This window comes from Octodon degus, unplaced genomic scaffold, assembly GCF_000260255.1.
Source record: "Octodon degus isolate 3935 unplaced genomic scaffold, OctDeg1.0 scaffold00128, whole genome shotgun sequence".
NCBI classification, from domain to species: Eukaryota; Metazoa; Chordata; class Mammalia; order Rodentia; family Octodontidae; genus Octodon; species Octodon degus.
In genome coordinates, this window is record NW_004524704.1 from 2295551 (window position 1) to 2310465 (window position 14915).

The 14915-nt window shown below is 44.9% G+C and overlaps 1 protein-coding gene across 3 annotated transcripts in view; it reads right to left on the minus strand.

The window, feature by feature from the left end:
• Positions 1-14915, minus strand: part of Masp1 (mannan binding lectin serine peptidase 1) — a 68262-nt gene that overhangs the window by 46647 nt on the left and 6700 nt on the right. For all 3 annotated transcript variants that reach the window (XM_004640889.2, XM_023700906.1, XM_023700907.1), the window contains exon 2: positions 14237-14468. In XM_004640889.2, coding sequence (XP_004640946.1) covers positions 14237-14468 — 232 coding nt within the window. The remainder of the gene's footprint in view (positions 1-14236; positions 14469-14915) is intronic.

The following is a 14915-nucleotide window of genomic DNA, read 5'->3' on the forward strand; positions in this document are numbered from 1 at the left end:
TGTATGTGGCCAGCTCAGCCCACCAGGGGGCGGGGCTGGCTGGCATGTGGTGCTGGGGGATTGAACCGCGGTCCCTGTGCTTTGCTAAGCTTGTTCCAAGTAGATGCTTTAGACCACTGAGCCATCTCACCAGCCCAATAACTAGCTTTTAATGAGGATAAGAAAATGATTTGGGACCATGATTAAAAAAAAAAAAAAAGCAAAACAACTCCGTATCTGTGAAGGTAGATCAGGTGGTTTTGGGTCATGCTTGGCCTGAAAGTTATCCCTTGATTTCATACCTCTGGATACAATCTAGGGGAAAATAGTTCAAACAGGAAAACAGCTTTAATGAACAAAGATTTTGCTGGTGTTGTACAAGAGCGTCTTCGTTGTGCTTCCTGGCTGCTGCTTTGACGTCCTAAGTTGCTTCAAAATGTTTACATTTCCTTGTCATTTTGGACTTGGGGAAAAGCCGGAAGTGGCATGGTGCCCAGGTCAGTGAAGAAAGTGGACAAGGACACACCATGATGCCTTTCTGGGCCACTGAATGGCATCTGTATCATATTTTTAATGACACCTTGTACGAACACTCACGAAAGGATGCTTCTAGAACTGCTGTGGAAAATGTGAAGAACAGCGGGGTAAGTGTGCGCAACGGGAGGCTGAGTAGTCTGAGGGTGACTTTCATTGCAATGAGCTTTCGAAACTTAAACACACACCATACTTTTCAGCCTGCTCTTGTGTAGTAATAGAAAAGCAGAAGCAATGCAAATATCCAATTCTAGAGTCATAGTTAAATTAGCATTAACAGTAAGTGTTGGGCAGCCATTAATTATCACATTAAGAGAGAATTTGCACTGAGCCAAGCCTATTCATAGAATGTGACTTGAAGTAAATGAGAACACAGGAAAGCAGTGTGTGTGGTACAATCACACCTATGCTAGAATCCTGCACGGAACATGCAGGGTAGAAGGAACGATTCAAACCACTAAAAATGACTGGTGGAATTAGGCATCATTTTTCTTTTCTCTCTGGTTTTATATTAAAAGGGAAGTTGGGGTAAAAACACGCTGTCCTTTATCATCTGCTAGTGGCCTAAAATTAACCAGTGCTGATCAATCCTACAAAGGGAACACAGGAGGGACTGCTGTGCCAGCTGGAAGTTCTGGGTCCTTTGTCTCCTGCCATCACCAGAGTCTTACTTTGCTTGCAGGACCCGGGGTGGGGACTCCTCATCACTCATTTTTTTTTCTAGTCTTGGGCTCTCAACAGAGTTGAAAAAGAGGTAAGAATCTTTGCTTTATAACCAAAGCAAAAAAAAAAAAAAAAAAAGTTCTGATCATGCGTTCAAGAAGCACAGAATAACTGAAATTCCTGCCAGTGCACTTAGGAAGGTCTTCTGTTAGGCAGCATTTTCCGTGATGGTGACATCCATCAGGGAGTGTGTGAATGTGTATAAGTCGGTCCATGAGGAAAGATCTAGAAACACTTCCTAGCCCGGAGCTCAAGAACCCTAGGGTGAGCGGCAGGGAGAGAACAGATGCCAGACGATGGACAACTTGCGTAGGCTTCTGGTTTTTTTTTCTTCCAAGAGGGTGAATGAAACTGTGGACTGGTTTTAATTTTTTAAGTTTTCTCTTCTTAGGACTCAACCCCTTACTGAGGCTAGGGCATATGGGACTTCATTTTTACATTGCAGCTGATATTCGCTATTTTCTTTTTCTATCAAGCTCAGAATGCCTTCAGGGCGGGTTTGGCTGGCTTGAGTTCTGGGGATCGAACTACAGCAACCTGAGCTTGAATGTTTTGTTGAAGCAGCCACTTAAAGAACTGAGCTAAGAGGCAGGCCCCTGATATTCGCTATTAACTACTGGGGAAACTACCTAAATTCTCTATGTTGTGGGGTACATTTTGCTCCCCAAAGTATATATTCACATCTCACCCTTTGGTGTTCTTTGAATCTGACCTTATATAGGAATCAGGCTAAGGTGGTATCGTGCTGAGTTAGGATAGGCCCTAACCCAAGAACTAGTACCCCCAGAACAAGTCAGAAATTTAGACACAAAGAGAAGGACCATTCAAAGTTAAGCCAGAGATTGGAGTTTTGGTGTTATAGACCAAGGAATGCAACTGACTACTTTCAATCACTAGAAATCCGGAAAAGGTGGAGTCTCCTGTAGAGAATTCAGGGAAAGTATGTTTTGATTTCAGAGTCTTAGGCTCCAGAACTATATAACAATAAATTCCTAGTTTTTAAAAATGTTTTGTGGTAATTTGCTATGGCAGCCCTAAGAAATTAATATACGTTCTGCACAGATTTTCTTACGTGCAAAGCAGGAAAAATAAAGGAATTTTTGTTGTAGGCAGCTGAATTAGATAAAATATTATGGGCAGTCAGATAGGGCTAGGCCCTCAAGGAGATGGCATGGAAGACAAGTGTGAGACAGATGGACGCTCCAACTATGGGCCAGACCTAAAGACCGAAGATCAAACAAATGCTCATCTCACTAAAGATAAGCACCTGGGGTGGATCATGCCCTTGAGGAAGCCAGGAAGGGTCACTAATCCAACGCTGCTGACTACTGGATAAACTCCTGCTCTGTATTCATGCCTGCCTGCTATGTGACTTGCTTTCCCATTTGTTCCTAAGTTTAATCAGTTTTACCTGAGCAACGGTGCTTGTAACCTTGCTGGTTGACCATAGTTCAGTTCTACCTCGTGTGTAAATTCCTGTAGTTTCCACCCTAGGCCTACCTCACCGCATAGTTTTACTCTGTAAAAAATCTCTGGAAGAGACAGCTTCTGGGGCAACCCATTTGGGTCCCCATCCTGTCCCTTTTGACAGAATCTTTCTTTTCCTTCAATAAATATTCTGCTCTCTCTCTTTTTTTTTTTTTTTGCAGAACCGGGGATTGAACTCAGGACCTTGTGCTTACCAGGCAAGCACTTATTCTACTAAGCTATTTCCCCGGCCCCAGTATTCTGCTCTTAACCTCTCTTTGTTCCTAAAATTCATTCTTCGGTTTCAGAGCGCACAAACTCATCCCAGGTACCTTTCAGGTTGGGAGTTTCATTCCCTTATGTCATTTTGTCACAGGACTGTTGGGTGTATGACATGGATTAATGGACTTAATATACTAAGATAGGTCCCAGGGAAAGTGAAGAAAGCAGGACACCTGAGATCAGGCCCAGAAACGATGCCCTGCTGGGCTGCCAGGGTTTGGAGACTGACATGCTTCATGCATGTCCTCTATTTTGTAGATCTTGCTTCATTGCTAATCTCACTGAAGCCACACACACAGGAAAGGAACTTAGAGACCCCCACCCCCAGCCTCTTCACTTAGCAGGTCCTTTTTAAGGTCTGTTTGGCTCATTCTCATTACCAAGCCTGGCAGTCATCCCGGGGGGAAGTGACATGCACAAGTTACTGACCTCACGTGTGAGGGAGGAGCAGAGGCATGTGAGGGATCCACAGGATCGGGTCTGCAGAGGACAGCTTCACATCAAGATCCTCTCTCTGCTTCCCTGTGCCTCCAAGAATTTTTCTAGAAGGGTGGCTGCAGGCAGATGCCTCAGTGGCAGCCCCAGGCTCCTGTTCCCAGTCCAGTGTTCCTAGCTCCTTTACTCACCCTCATTAAAATCCACCCAGGGCCCCCTGGGACTGTGCCAATGGCTAATGTCCCTATCTTGATCTTTTCCTTGGTAGTCTCAGATTTCAGTTAAAGAGCACAGGTAGGGGGAAGTGAAAGCTACCAGACATGGGGCAAGTACCATGCTCAGAAAAGTTTAGAAAAACAAGTGTGTGTGTGTGTGTGTGTGTGTGTGTGTGTGTGTGGCAGTGAACACGATGTGGTACTTCTGTGTGTGTGCTCGATGGCAGGAGCTCCTGAAAGCCAAATAAGTAAAATAATACAGCTGCCAGATTTCAGACAGCAGTTGACTTTGGATCAGAGATGCTAAAGGCTCCATTCCTGGCCCACGCTATTTGGCCACAAAAAAGTAAATAACAATTTTTCCTTTTTTCTATAGAGCATTCCCATCTTCTCTGTTTTATTTGCTCTATATAAAAGATGTAAGATGGAGGCCCTCAGACAGATATTAGAATTCAATTGTTTCCAAGACCACAGCCTAGGAGTAGCAGATCTGAAAAAAAAAAAAGTCCAGATGGCCTGAGTGTGAGGTGTGACTCTGTCATTAGAATCAGGCAGTTATTAGAGGCTAGAGGCAGCACAAGCATGTCAGCCCTCAAGTCTCTTCCTTTTTTTCTTAAGTAGAGAAATTGAGACTGAAAATCTAATGGCTAGTCCATGGCAGAACCAAGACCAGGGGCCAGGTGCTGTGTTCTTCCCGGGACAGTGTTTTTATTTGTTATTTGTCAATCAGAGTAAAAGCCTCCTAAGAGATCAGGGTGGGCCTCTAGGAGAGTATTGTGTGCCTGTGAAGGCGAGATTCCACAAAGAACGAGAGGGCCTGAGAATGTGCTCACGCTCGCAGGCCCAGAGAGTGGAAGAATCCACGGCTGCGGGGGCAGGGGTCCCCTTCTTAGGGGGCCATGCTCAGAAAAGGGCAGCAGCATGCGCAGGGAGAGAAGAAAGCCCCGGCAGGGGAGGGGTCTTGCCCGGGCCTGGGAAGCGGGCATCCCGCAGGTGGGAAAGCGGTGGTGCCCACCATCTCAGCTGGAGCGGCAGGGCGGATTGACAGGCGGGAAGAGCCTGGGAATTGCGGCAGGGAGGGAGGGCCAGGGCGGATTTATGCTCTCCAGGCTGCTGAGTGGCTGCAACTCCTCCATCCCCCCTTTCTGGGCTTCAGATCCACTCATTCACATGCAAATCCTTTGAGTAGCTCCAAGGCCAGGGCCCAAACAGTTCAGGACTAGAGAAAGAGAATAGGGGGGATAAAAAGGATGCAGCATCTTTCTGTAGAAGAGGCTGCCTGGCTCAGGGTGGGTCACTGTAGCTCTGGAGTGAAGGCAGGGATTAGATAGAGACACAAAGGACCTGCTCTGAGGCCACATTCTCTGGTGGTTTCTAAGACTGTGTCAGCCGACGAGTTCAAGACGCCCTTCTCTGGACTCTGTCCTATGCCAGCCTATGTTTACCTCCCCAAGTCCAGGCACAGCAGCCCTTCTCAGGCACGGGGTAGTGGTTAAAGCACCCCATGTGCTAATCACAGCTCTGCTTTTCACATTGCTTTTACCTCCAGCAGGAGTCTGAGGTTCCTACCAGCTCACCAGAGCCAATTGTCAACTTTTCAGGGAATTTGCTGCCCAACTATTCACAGTGCAATCCTTTAAGTTTCATGACTATACAATTGAATAAAATACAGTAGAGACAAATTATATGAAAACTCATCACTTCCTAATCATTTTAGCTTTGCTCTGCTATGTTTTTTTTTTGTTTTTTTTTGGCAGAACTGGGGATTAAACTCAGGCCCTTGTGCATGCCAGGGAATCACTTATTCTACTGAGCCATCCCCCGGCCCCTGTCTATGTTCTTGAAGTGATTCATGTCTATTGCATCTGAATGTCAGGGAAATAAAGTGACTGGATACATCTCTTCTCCGCTTTCTTCCTCCACCCTAATCTACTTGTTAGTCTTTTACAAGCACACACATATCCCTATCTTCAGGCATTGGTCATCATGAGCATCACAGGTAGACATTGATATTGTCCTCAAGGGACCAGGAGGTTAGAGGAGACTTTGGGTCTCCAAGCAGCTTGCCAGGCCTGCCATTATCTGGCAGCCTTTGGGGACACCCTATTTCCCAACTTCTTCCCTGCCTTCCACCTGCAACTTGCTGCCTTTCCTTCCCGCTCCTCTCCCTGCATCTGCTCTGCCTCCCTTGTCCTCTGCAGACATGCAAGGGGCTTTCCCACCCAAGCACCTCTTTCCACCTTGTTCCCTTGGGTTGGAATGCTCTCCCCCAGAAAGCACTCCCCCCGACCCACCCACACACTATCTTCTTCATCTTCAATCTTTGTTCCAGGCTCACCTTCTCAATGAGCCTGACCCCAAGCACTATATTCAAATCATATTTAACCCACCTCGACCTTTGCATGGCCTTTCACCAGCTCTGTTTCATCTCTGTCTGTGGATTTCTAACTCTCCGTATCATTTGCTTATGAATTGGGGTCTATTGTCTGCTCACTCCAGCGCAGTGTGACATTGCCACTGGTGGAATCTTTGTTGGCCCTAATTGCTGGTGTACTCTAGTAAGCTGCAGGTACTCAACTATTTATTTTGTAAATGAATATCTTTTCCATGCCTATCTTTTCTCTCTGAGGGAAAGTAAACTCAAGCTCTGTTTCATACCAGGATGTTTCCAAGAGGTGCAGACCCTTGTACGTGTACATCCAAAGCACTTTTACACACTCATCCATCCATGCACACTTGCGTTCTCTGCCCCAGCGCTGGGAGCCTCCTTCTGTTTTTCATCACCCCTGATTTTGTGCTGTTTCCACTTCCTGCATAAAATGAGCTTTGGTCACACTTTTCTGAAGCTCATTTTCACTTCCTGATCCTTGTGAATCAGCTGGCGTTGGTGTTGGGGGCCCCGTGCTTTTGGAGGGAAGAATCCTGCCGGGGAACACAATCGAAATTCATGAGAACTGATCTGTTTTTCATTTCCTTCTGGGACCAAAGCCTCCTGTCCACTCCCAGAGAATTAACAGAGCTGCTGCAGTAGTTGGGGTCAGTGCACATCGAAGGTCAAGGGCGTATTCTAAGTAAACACAGAGTACTGCACAGAATTAGGAGCTTGGGGTGAGAAGACTTATCTCCATTACGCAGCAGGATGCAGACTGACCCCTGTGGCCATAAGGAAGGGGCACTGGACTGGGAGTCACGGACCATCGGAACAGGAAGGGCTTAGAGAAGTCAGTTAATTCAGTTCTTTCATTGGGGAAGCAAAGGCCGGAAGGAAGAGACTGGTGTCTCTTTCAAGGTCTCAGCAAGAGTCAGCAGCTGATTTACAAATCAAAGCTCTTTCCTTTACAAACCCTGCAAGTAGATGTGCACATTTTCAGGTTCAGCCGCAGAACTGTGCTAGCTACTGGAGAAAGCGCAGGCTTGGGCTTTGGCCTCGCGGGGCTGGCAGACTGATGGACATGACCTTCAGCTCACCTGTAGGACTAGCGCATCATGAACCAGACAAAACAAAGACCATCAAGATCCTTTAAGGCTCTTTGATGAGTTTTACCAAGTACCATGATATGCAAGGTGTTACCTTAGAAATAGCGCATGGGTAAGTGCGTCTTAGCAGTGTGGGATTGCTACGGTTCCATTCAGAATAGAACGTGCTTGAGAAAAGCCCTGAACTGTGACTCAGGGCAAGAAAATCAGAGATCGAGAAAGGGCTTTTTTAGAGACTTGCACCAGTCTTTTTGTGCCTCAGTTTCCTTTTTAGTAAGTTAAGTGGAATAAACCCTATTCCTCCTGTTTCTTAAGAATCAAATGAGTGAACATGTGAGAAATTGTGTTGTAACATTCGTGATGCTGTGAGCTAAATGCATAGGAGAAATAATCCATTCGAACCGCTTCTCCACAAATTGCCTGAAAGCAGAGTGACTTCAATGAGGCAACCCCGAGCTAGACTGTGATAGAGTCAGAGGAAAGGTAAGAGCTGGCATTCATTTAGCATCCGGCGATGCCAGCCAGACACTTTACTGCTCACACTGTCAGCATCAATGTGTTTATTGCGCTAGCTACACAGGGATTGGACATCTGTCATTCAAGTGTTTACTTCATTTGGCATTCACAATAAGGCCGTAAGAAAGGAACCACTATGGCTCCCGTCTTATCGATGGGACAGGGTCTCACAGCTAGGTGAAGTGCTGTACTTGCTCAGGTGACAGGAGACCCTGGGTCTGCCTGTTTGAATCCTACATCTGAGCCACGGAGCAGGAGTCCTTACACAGTTTCTAATTCTGCATCCAACTATCCTTTCCTTTAAGCTCAAAGAACCCACTCATTGTGATTTCCCCATCGCCCACTAACAGGAAAAAAGCCACTGCTCTGTGAGACGGAGAAGCTTGGGCCAGGGATCTCACTCAGAGAGCAGCAGAGACAAGATGTTGGGGTTACATCTCCGGAAGCCTTGTCTCAAAATCTGGACCTGCAGTTCAGCTGCCTTCAAGCGCACTGCCACACATTCTAGATCTTCTTGCCCTCTTTGTGTTCCTGGCCTCCACCATTGAAGAAGAAGGCACGATAGTGTCAGAACTTGTGTTGAAGCCAGATTCCTCCTGCGCCTTCTCTCATGCCCAGCCAGTTCTTGTGGTGTTTATCTGCACTGCCTCTACCTGGGCTTTCCCAGCTCCCCTAGAGGCTGGTGGGCTTCAACACATGCCCTAGATTCAACAGAACTACATTCGTTCTACTCAACGCAGTCCTTGAACAACCTCCTTTAATGACTTTCTTTTGGCTTTTTCTATGCTAACCCCTTCCGCCCTTATTAGTTCCAGACCAAATTTCCCCGCATATTCTCCTGAGGAGTCTCTCTGTATCCTGCCCCCATCCCAAAACATTTCACAGCTTTTCACTGGAGGTCTTAGACTGAAATGTCAAAAGATGCCATGCTTAAAACATAAACAAGTGAAACAAACTGCTTTGTAAGCTCTAGGCAGAAACACATTTTACACATTAAATACAGATGAATATGCTTCACACACAATTTTTTCACTGACTTTTTGTGAAATACATGTTCCTCTCTGGCACTTTCATCTTTGTTACTTTTGATAGAAACACTGGGGTGACGGGGGGAGTTTCACTCTCCAGTGTAAGGGAAGAAATAGACAAACAAGAGAAAGTTTCAGCATGAATGGAACTGTAGGGAACTGTGGGGGTGGGGACCCCGCTTACCTACTGAGCTCCCTCCACCTGGGGCCAGTTGATTCCTAGCAAAACAAGCAGTTGCCAGAATTGCCACATTTTTTAAAATAAAAATGGGATGTGAAGATTTTTGCATGAGATCACACATGTAATATAGAATTAGTTCATTTTGCTTGTTATTTTTTCACGGCATAGAATGATGCAAAGCTAGGCTGAGCAATAAAATTTATCTGCAGAATTAATTCAGCCTGTTGATCACTTGTTTATGACTTTGGGTGCACATTTATACCCTAATTTACCAAATATTTTCTTCAATCCCTCCTCAGATGTTCTTTCTAGGCTTTTGTTTTATATCCCCTAAAAGATGCCAATCTCAACTATTGTCTCTCTCTGTGCAACGTTATATCTCTTTCGGGTTCCAAGCTATTGTCGCTTTGCTGAGAAACCCTATTTCTGGAACCACATTGTTGAGTCTTCATTGATCCTTGAAGACTCCTCCCTGACATCACCTGCTTCTGAAGCCTTTCCAAATAATGCAGAAATGGCCACCCGCAAATGTGTATGTTGCCTTATCCCCTTTATGTTACTTTGCAATTATCTCAATTAATACCATGAAATTACGAATTCCTGGGCACTGGGCTAACTTACTCATCTTTGTGGGCCCAGTTTGGGTACAGTATTCAGCTTATAGAGATTTTAAATAGAATTGTTGGTCTTTGTTCTTTAAGAAATAGGCATCCGTATGCAGGTTTTAACAGTGACACAAGCCACATAGTGTTTTAGGAGGTGCCCGTGGATATATGTAGATGGTGTGCTAAAGGGAAGAGGCTGATATCTGGTAGACAGTCAGGAGGCTTTTGCAGTCGATTAAGTGAGACAAAGAACAATTAGAATGGAGGTATAAACAGTAGAAAGGACAGAGGGAATGTTAGATTCATTACAGAAGTGCCGTTAAGAGGAGCACAGTGGTGTTACACGATGTGAACTTTGCACAGATGTGGTTGAACTTTTGCACACGATGGAAGAAAGAATACAAACTGAATGCAGGTAACTCGTGCTTCTTTCTCAATGACCAGAAATCACGAAGTGAGCTTGAAAATAAAATGTGTGGATGTGGTGTTCTTTTGGGGGGTCCTGTTTCCTAAGTAGTTAGACCTCAGTCTATCATTTACCCTGTGGTTCCTTTCTAAGTCAGTCTCTTCATCTGATGTTCAAACAAGGAAATTGTAATTTTCTGTATTTCTGGAAAAATAATGCTCTTCTAGATATACCAAAAGGCAGTACTTTACTACACTGAAGGAGTTTTTAAGAGTGGGTTTATCTGTGGCCAATATTTGTCTCGTCCTACACCCAGGGAAGGCACTAAAGTTTAATTTATTTAAAAGAGGAAGAGATTGAGTCTTGAGATGCCCACGTGTGCTGTTGGCCAGTGAACTGCCCTTCTATGGGCATTGATCACACTGATGATGGAGTTCTCCCTTGACCTCTGATGTCTCAGATTCACAGAATATCAAGGTTGGGTAAACCAGTTGCCCCCAGCTGTTTTGGCACGAAGGACCAGTTCCGTGAAAGGCAGTGATTTTTTTTTTTTTTTTTTTTTCTAAGCATGCATCTTAGATCCCTCGCCTTCACAGTTCACAGTGAGGCTTGTGGTCCTATGAGAATCTAGTGTCGCTGCTGATCTGACAGGGGCTGGAGCTCAGGCAGTAATTCAAGCAATGGATAGTGGCTATAAATACAGAGGAAGCTTTATCAACTGCTTCTTCCTATGTGGGGAATAGTAGGGGTGGTGGGCGGGTTTGATTTTCCCATCTCGCTCTAGATCCTGTATTTGACAGAGGAAGAAACCAAAGTCCCCTCTAGTAAGAGGTTTGTTTTGTTCATTTTTTTTTCCCCTCAAGGCCATTTAGTTTAGAATGACAATGAGAACCTGGTCTTTCTAATTCTCTGACCAGGACTGTTCTCCACCCTTTGCTTGTTGCATCACCCAGATGTGGTTCGAGGCCTGTGCACCGCAGGAATCTGCAATTGAAGCCACAATCCGTGGGAGCAAATGCTGCTGTGCAGATGTGTATGCTCCCCAAAGACCAAGGATGGCAGGAAGTCAGATTGGAGGGGGATTCTCACAAACAGGAGCATTGGGTCCATGGCCTCGGGGCCTGCTATTCAAGCTTCTGGTGTGTACTGGCACCTGATGGGCCTGGGGTGGGGGAAGGCCAGTTTGTGGGCTTGGTCTGGGCTAATGAATTACACCTCCTCCTGTTATTTATCCCGTAGCTCCTTTTAAAATCCATCACTTCATCTGATGTTCAAACAAAAGAGCTACGATTTGTTGTGTTTCTCAAAAAAACAGTATCTCTTCCTGACATATAAATGGCAGTACTTATATTTAAGGAATTTTTAGGAAGGCCTCTATGATATGATAGTTTCTTTAAACTCACTTCTTGGCTGCCAGGGCAGTTCAGTTATGGAGTAAAAACGCTTCAAAACAAGAGATGCTATTCTGGCAAAGGGAAGTCGAGTGTATTAAAATTCCTTGGTGAAGGACAGTGGTGGCATTCTATGTTTACAAGCTTCACTCAAATAAGAAGCCATCAAAACATCCCTGGTGCACTGCAGACTGTCCTGTAGGGCTTGCAGCCATGAAGCTTTGGGAATTGGTTATAATAAACACATTATTCCCATTTTTTGGAATCAGTCTAACTAGGATAATGAGGGCTGGGTGGAGTTGTCTGGACAATTTTGACAAGGAGGGCTGGGATTAGAATTCTGGAGTTGAAGGAACGTTAAGGATCCCCTCAGTCCACCTTGTCATTGAACAGATGATGAAACAGACTTTCGGAGAGCAGGCTTGACTTACCCTGCAGTCACATGGCACACTCGTGCTTTTATTCAAATGGAAAGAGAAGAGCAACTCTCTTATTCTGAGCCAGAAAAAGCACATATCTGGGGGCTGAGCTTTGGGAAGGCAATTATCAAAAGTGAACAGGTTTCAACTGTGTGCAAGGCTTCTGGTTTGGGAGTTCTGAAGCAGATGCTAGTCCTGCCCTTGATATGCAGGTTTCAAGCTCCTCTTTCATCCCAGCTGGACTTGACCATAATGGCCAATTCGAGCCATGACTAGAAGATGCTGGGGAGTGATGACCGAGGAAGGTGAGCAAGTAGAGGAAGCGTCAGGGTCGCTTTTCACCTGAGCAGCTTCTATCTCTTTTCTCTACGGGCCTAATTAAGGGTTGTTAGAAGAACATGTTCACTATGGGGAAATTATATAAAAATCAACCACAGCCACCACTTGTCATTAGAGGAGTCTTTAGAAGGCCCACAGACTTGTGCGACTTTGATGTTTTCCCAAATTCTGCTGGGCCTGTGTGGACAAGAGGACAGGAGCCTATCTGCCTATGAGGGCAGGTTGTCAGCTGATGAGGGGTGGCATCCTCCAATAGAAGGCCGGCTTAGTTCCCTGGCATGCCAGAACATCAGCCCAGGGGCCAGTGCTGATGCTAGGGTAGTTTTCCACAAGAATCAGCTCTGCAGGACCACTAGCCCACCTTGATCCTCCTTTCTAAAGAATCAACAGCTTAATCCATGAAATTGCCTCAAGTAGACTGTGCCTTTAAAACTTCCAGAGACTGCCCTCATCTGTCTTCCTAAGGTACCAAATCTTTTGCAACCTAATAGTCCCATAATTCCTAGCACAGAGCATCCATAGAAGTGCAGCACCCCATAGAGCAGTGGCTTTGGGATATTGCCAAAGATTGGAGACATTTTCAGTTGTCATAACTGGAGGAGAGCTGCCACTGACATCTCATAAGTAGAAGAAGGGGATGTTTCTAAAAATTCGACAGTGTTTAAGACAACTTTCTCATCTGGCTTCCAATAAGGAATTCTGGTATGGAGCACCATGGCTATCTCATGTGGACCCAAGGCATTCATTGGCCACACTTTCTACAAAAGGAGCAGAAGCGGGGACAGGAACCTCCCTTTTCCTGGGCCTTTGTATACTCCTCAAGCTCAGTGGCACTAAGCTTGTGGCTGTTTTGTGTGAACACTGAATAGGAGATTCAAAGCCATAAGACATGCATTTGGGGCTAAGGGAGATAGCTCAATAACTTAAGTGCCTGCCTGGCAAACACAAAGTCCTGAGTTCAATCCTTGGTACCAAAAAAAATAGAAAAAAATAAGACATACATTTGGGATCTTGATCTGCTGTAGCCTAGTTGTAAAATATTGGGTGAGTTATTGACTTTCCTAGATTTCCTCCTTTGCTGTGAAGGAGGTATTTGTTCTGTCTTATAGGACTCTTGTACAGTTCAAATGATATTAAAAGTGTAAAAAAAGCACTTTATAATATTTGCTACTTTGCTGTTGCCCAAGTGTTCTGGTTAACACAAGTTTATCTCTGTCTCAATTATTGGAAATGAGACTACATTAATACTAAAGAAATACAAGGCCAGCTGTGTATTGCTTTGATGAGGACCTCTTCCAGGAAGCCAGGGAGAGTTTTGGAAAGAGGTTCTTGGCTCTCAACATCTTTCTGAAGTAGGTTTAACCTTAATAAACTTCGTTTCCGAATCCTCTGATTATTCTTAGCCCCATTTTAAAATGAGAACATCTTCTCCCCCATAACCTTTTTTGTGGGTTCTCTCTAAGTTCCAGGGAATGTTATTTGTATCTTGTAATATTCTCTTGGTCTACCTAAGTATATTCTTTACACACCTTCGTGTATTGAATTTTCCATTCAGCAGTGCCCTTTGCTGGTATAATAGGAAATCCTCAGTGTGATATTTAAGGCCTTTCAGAATCACATCCTGTCCTCCCATCCAGTTGTCAGCTAGTGTGTACCCAACAATTCCCAAACTCGATTATTATTTGGGGAACTGGGCAGTGCTTTCTAGTACCCCACTTGGGGCATGCTGGTGGCACCATTTCTTTTTGATCACTGGTGGTATGCTCGGGGGTCTCTGAGACCTTTAAGAGAAGATATTAGAGAGATTAGAAACTTCATGGTCAAAAGGAATTTTTGTGTGTGTGCTAAAGATCAAAGTCATGGGGCCGGGGAGATGGCTCAGTAGACTAAGCACTTGCCTGGCAAGCGCAAGGGTCTGAGTTCAATTCTTGGTTCTGAAAAAAAAAAAAACGTCATGACTTCTGGTATGCCAAGCTCTACTGAACTTTACTCCTAATCCGTAGGAGTACAGAAAGAAAAGAGGTGTTGGATTTGGTTGGATCACTCACCACCAGCCCTAGTTTCTCTCTTTGTCTTTTCTAGCTCTATTTACCAGCCTGAGCTTGGCATGTCAGAATTTCACCTCCTCGAGACCTCTAAATATAAGGCTAGCGGGGTCGGTAAGGACAGTGTCCAATTCTAGACTTTCCGAACTCCTAATAGAGAGCCTGGCTCAGTTAAGAAACACTGGGGGTCTCACCTTCACGTAGTCATATTCACAAAGGTATGATGATTCCAGGTTGAAGTGCATGAAGTAAAGCTTGATTCGAAACCCTTCTGGGACAGTGATATTCCAAGTTACCTCTGAGTCGCTTGGATAGGAGTCAGGGTAGCCGGGTGACTGAATCTGGCCAAACATATCATTGAGCTCCACGGTGTGGCTTGAGGCCTTCAACAGGGAGAAACACAGAACATAACAAAGGAGGAGCCACCTGAAAGACACAAATGGGGATCTACTTATGCTCATGGACACCAATTCCCAAGCGGGCTGGATCTGCAGCTAGGAGACCACCATGTCAGAGTGTTCCTTCTGCAGCTGCTTTTGCCCTGTGGACCTTGTCCCTCCAGGCTGTAGCTTTATTTTTTTTCTTTTTAATTGTTTTATTTTTTAAAGAGTGTACAAATTATAATCAAAACAAAACTTACAAGTGATACAGAATTTCACTTAACAAAATAATATGACTTTCATAATATTTTTGTTGTACAGTGTCATCTTCCATCCAGTTTTTCATATTACCAGATGCATGCATGTAAAATTGGAAGAAACAAAAAAAGAAATGTAGGTGCTGGTGAGATGGCTCAGTGGTCTAAAGCACCTACTTAGAACAAGCTTAGCAAAGCACAGGGACCGCAGTTCAATCCCCCAGCACCACATGCCA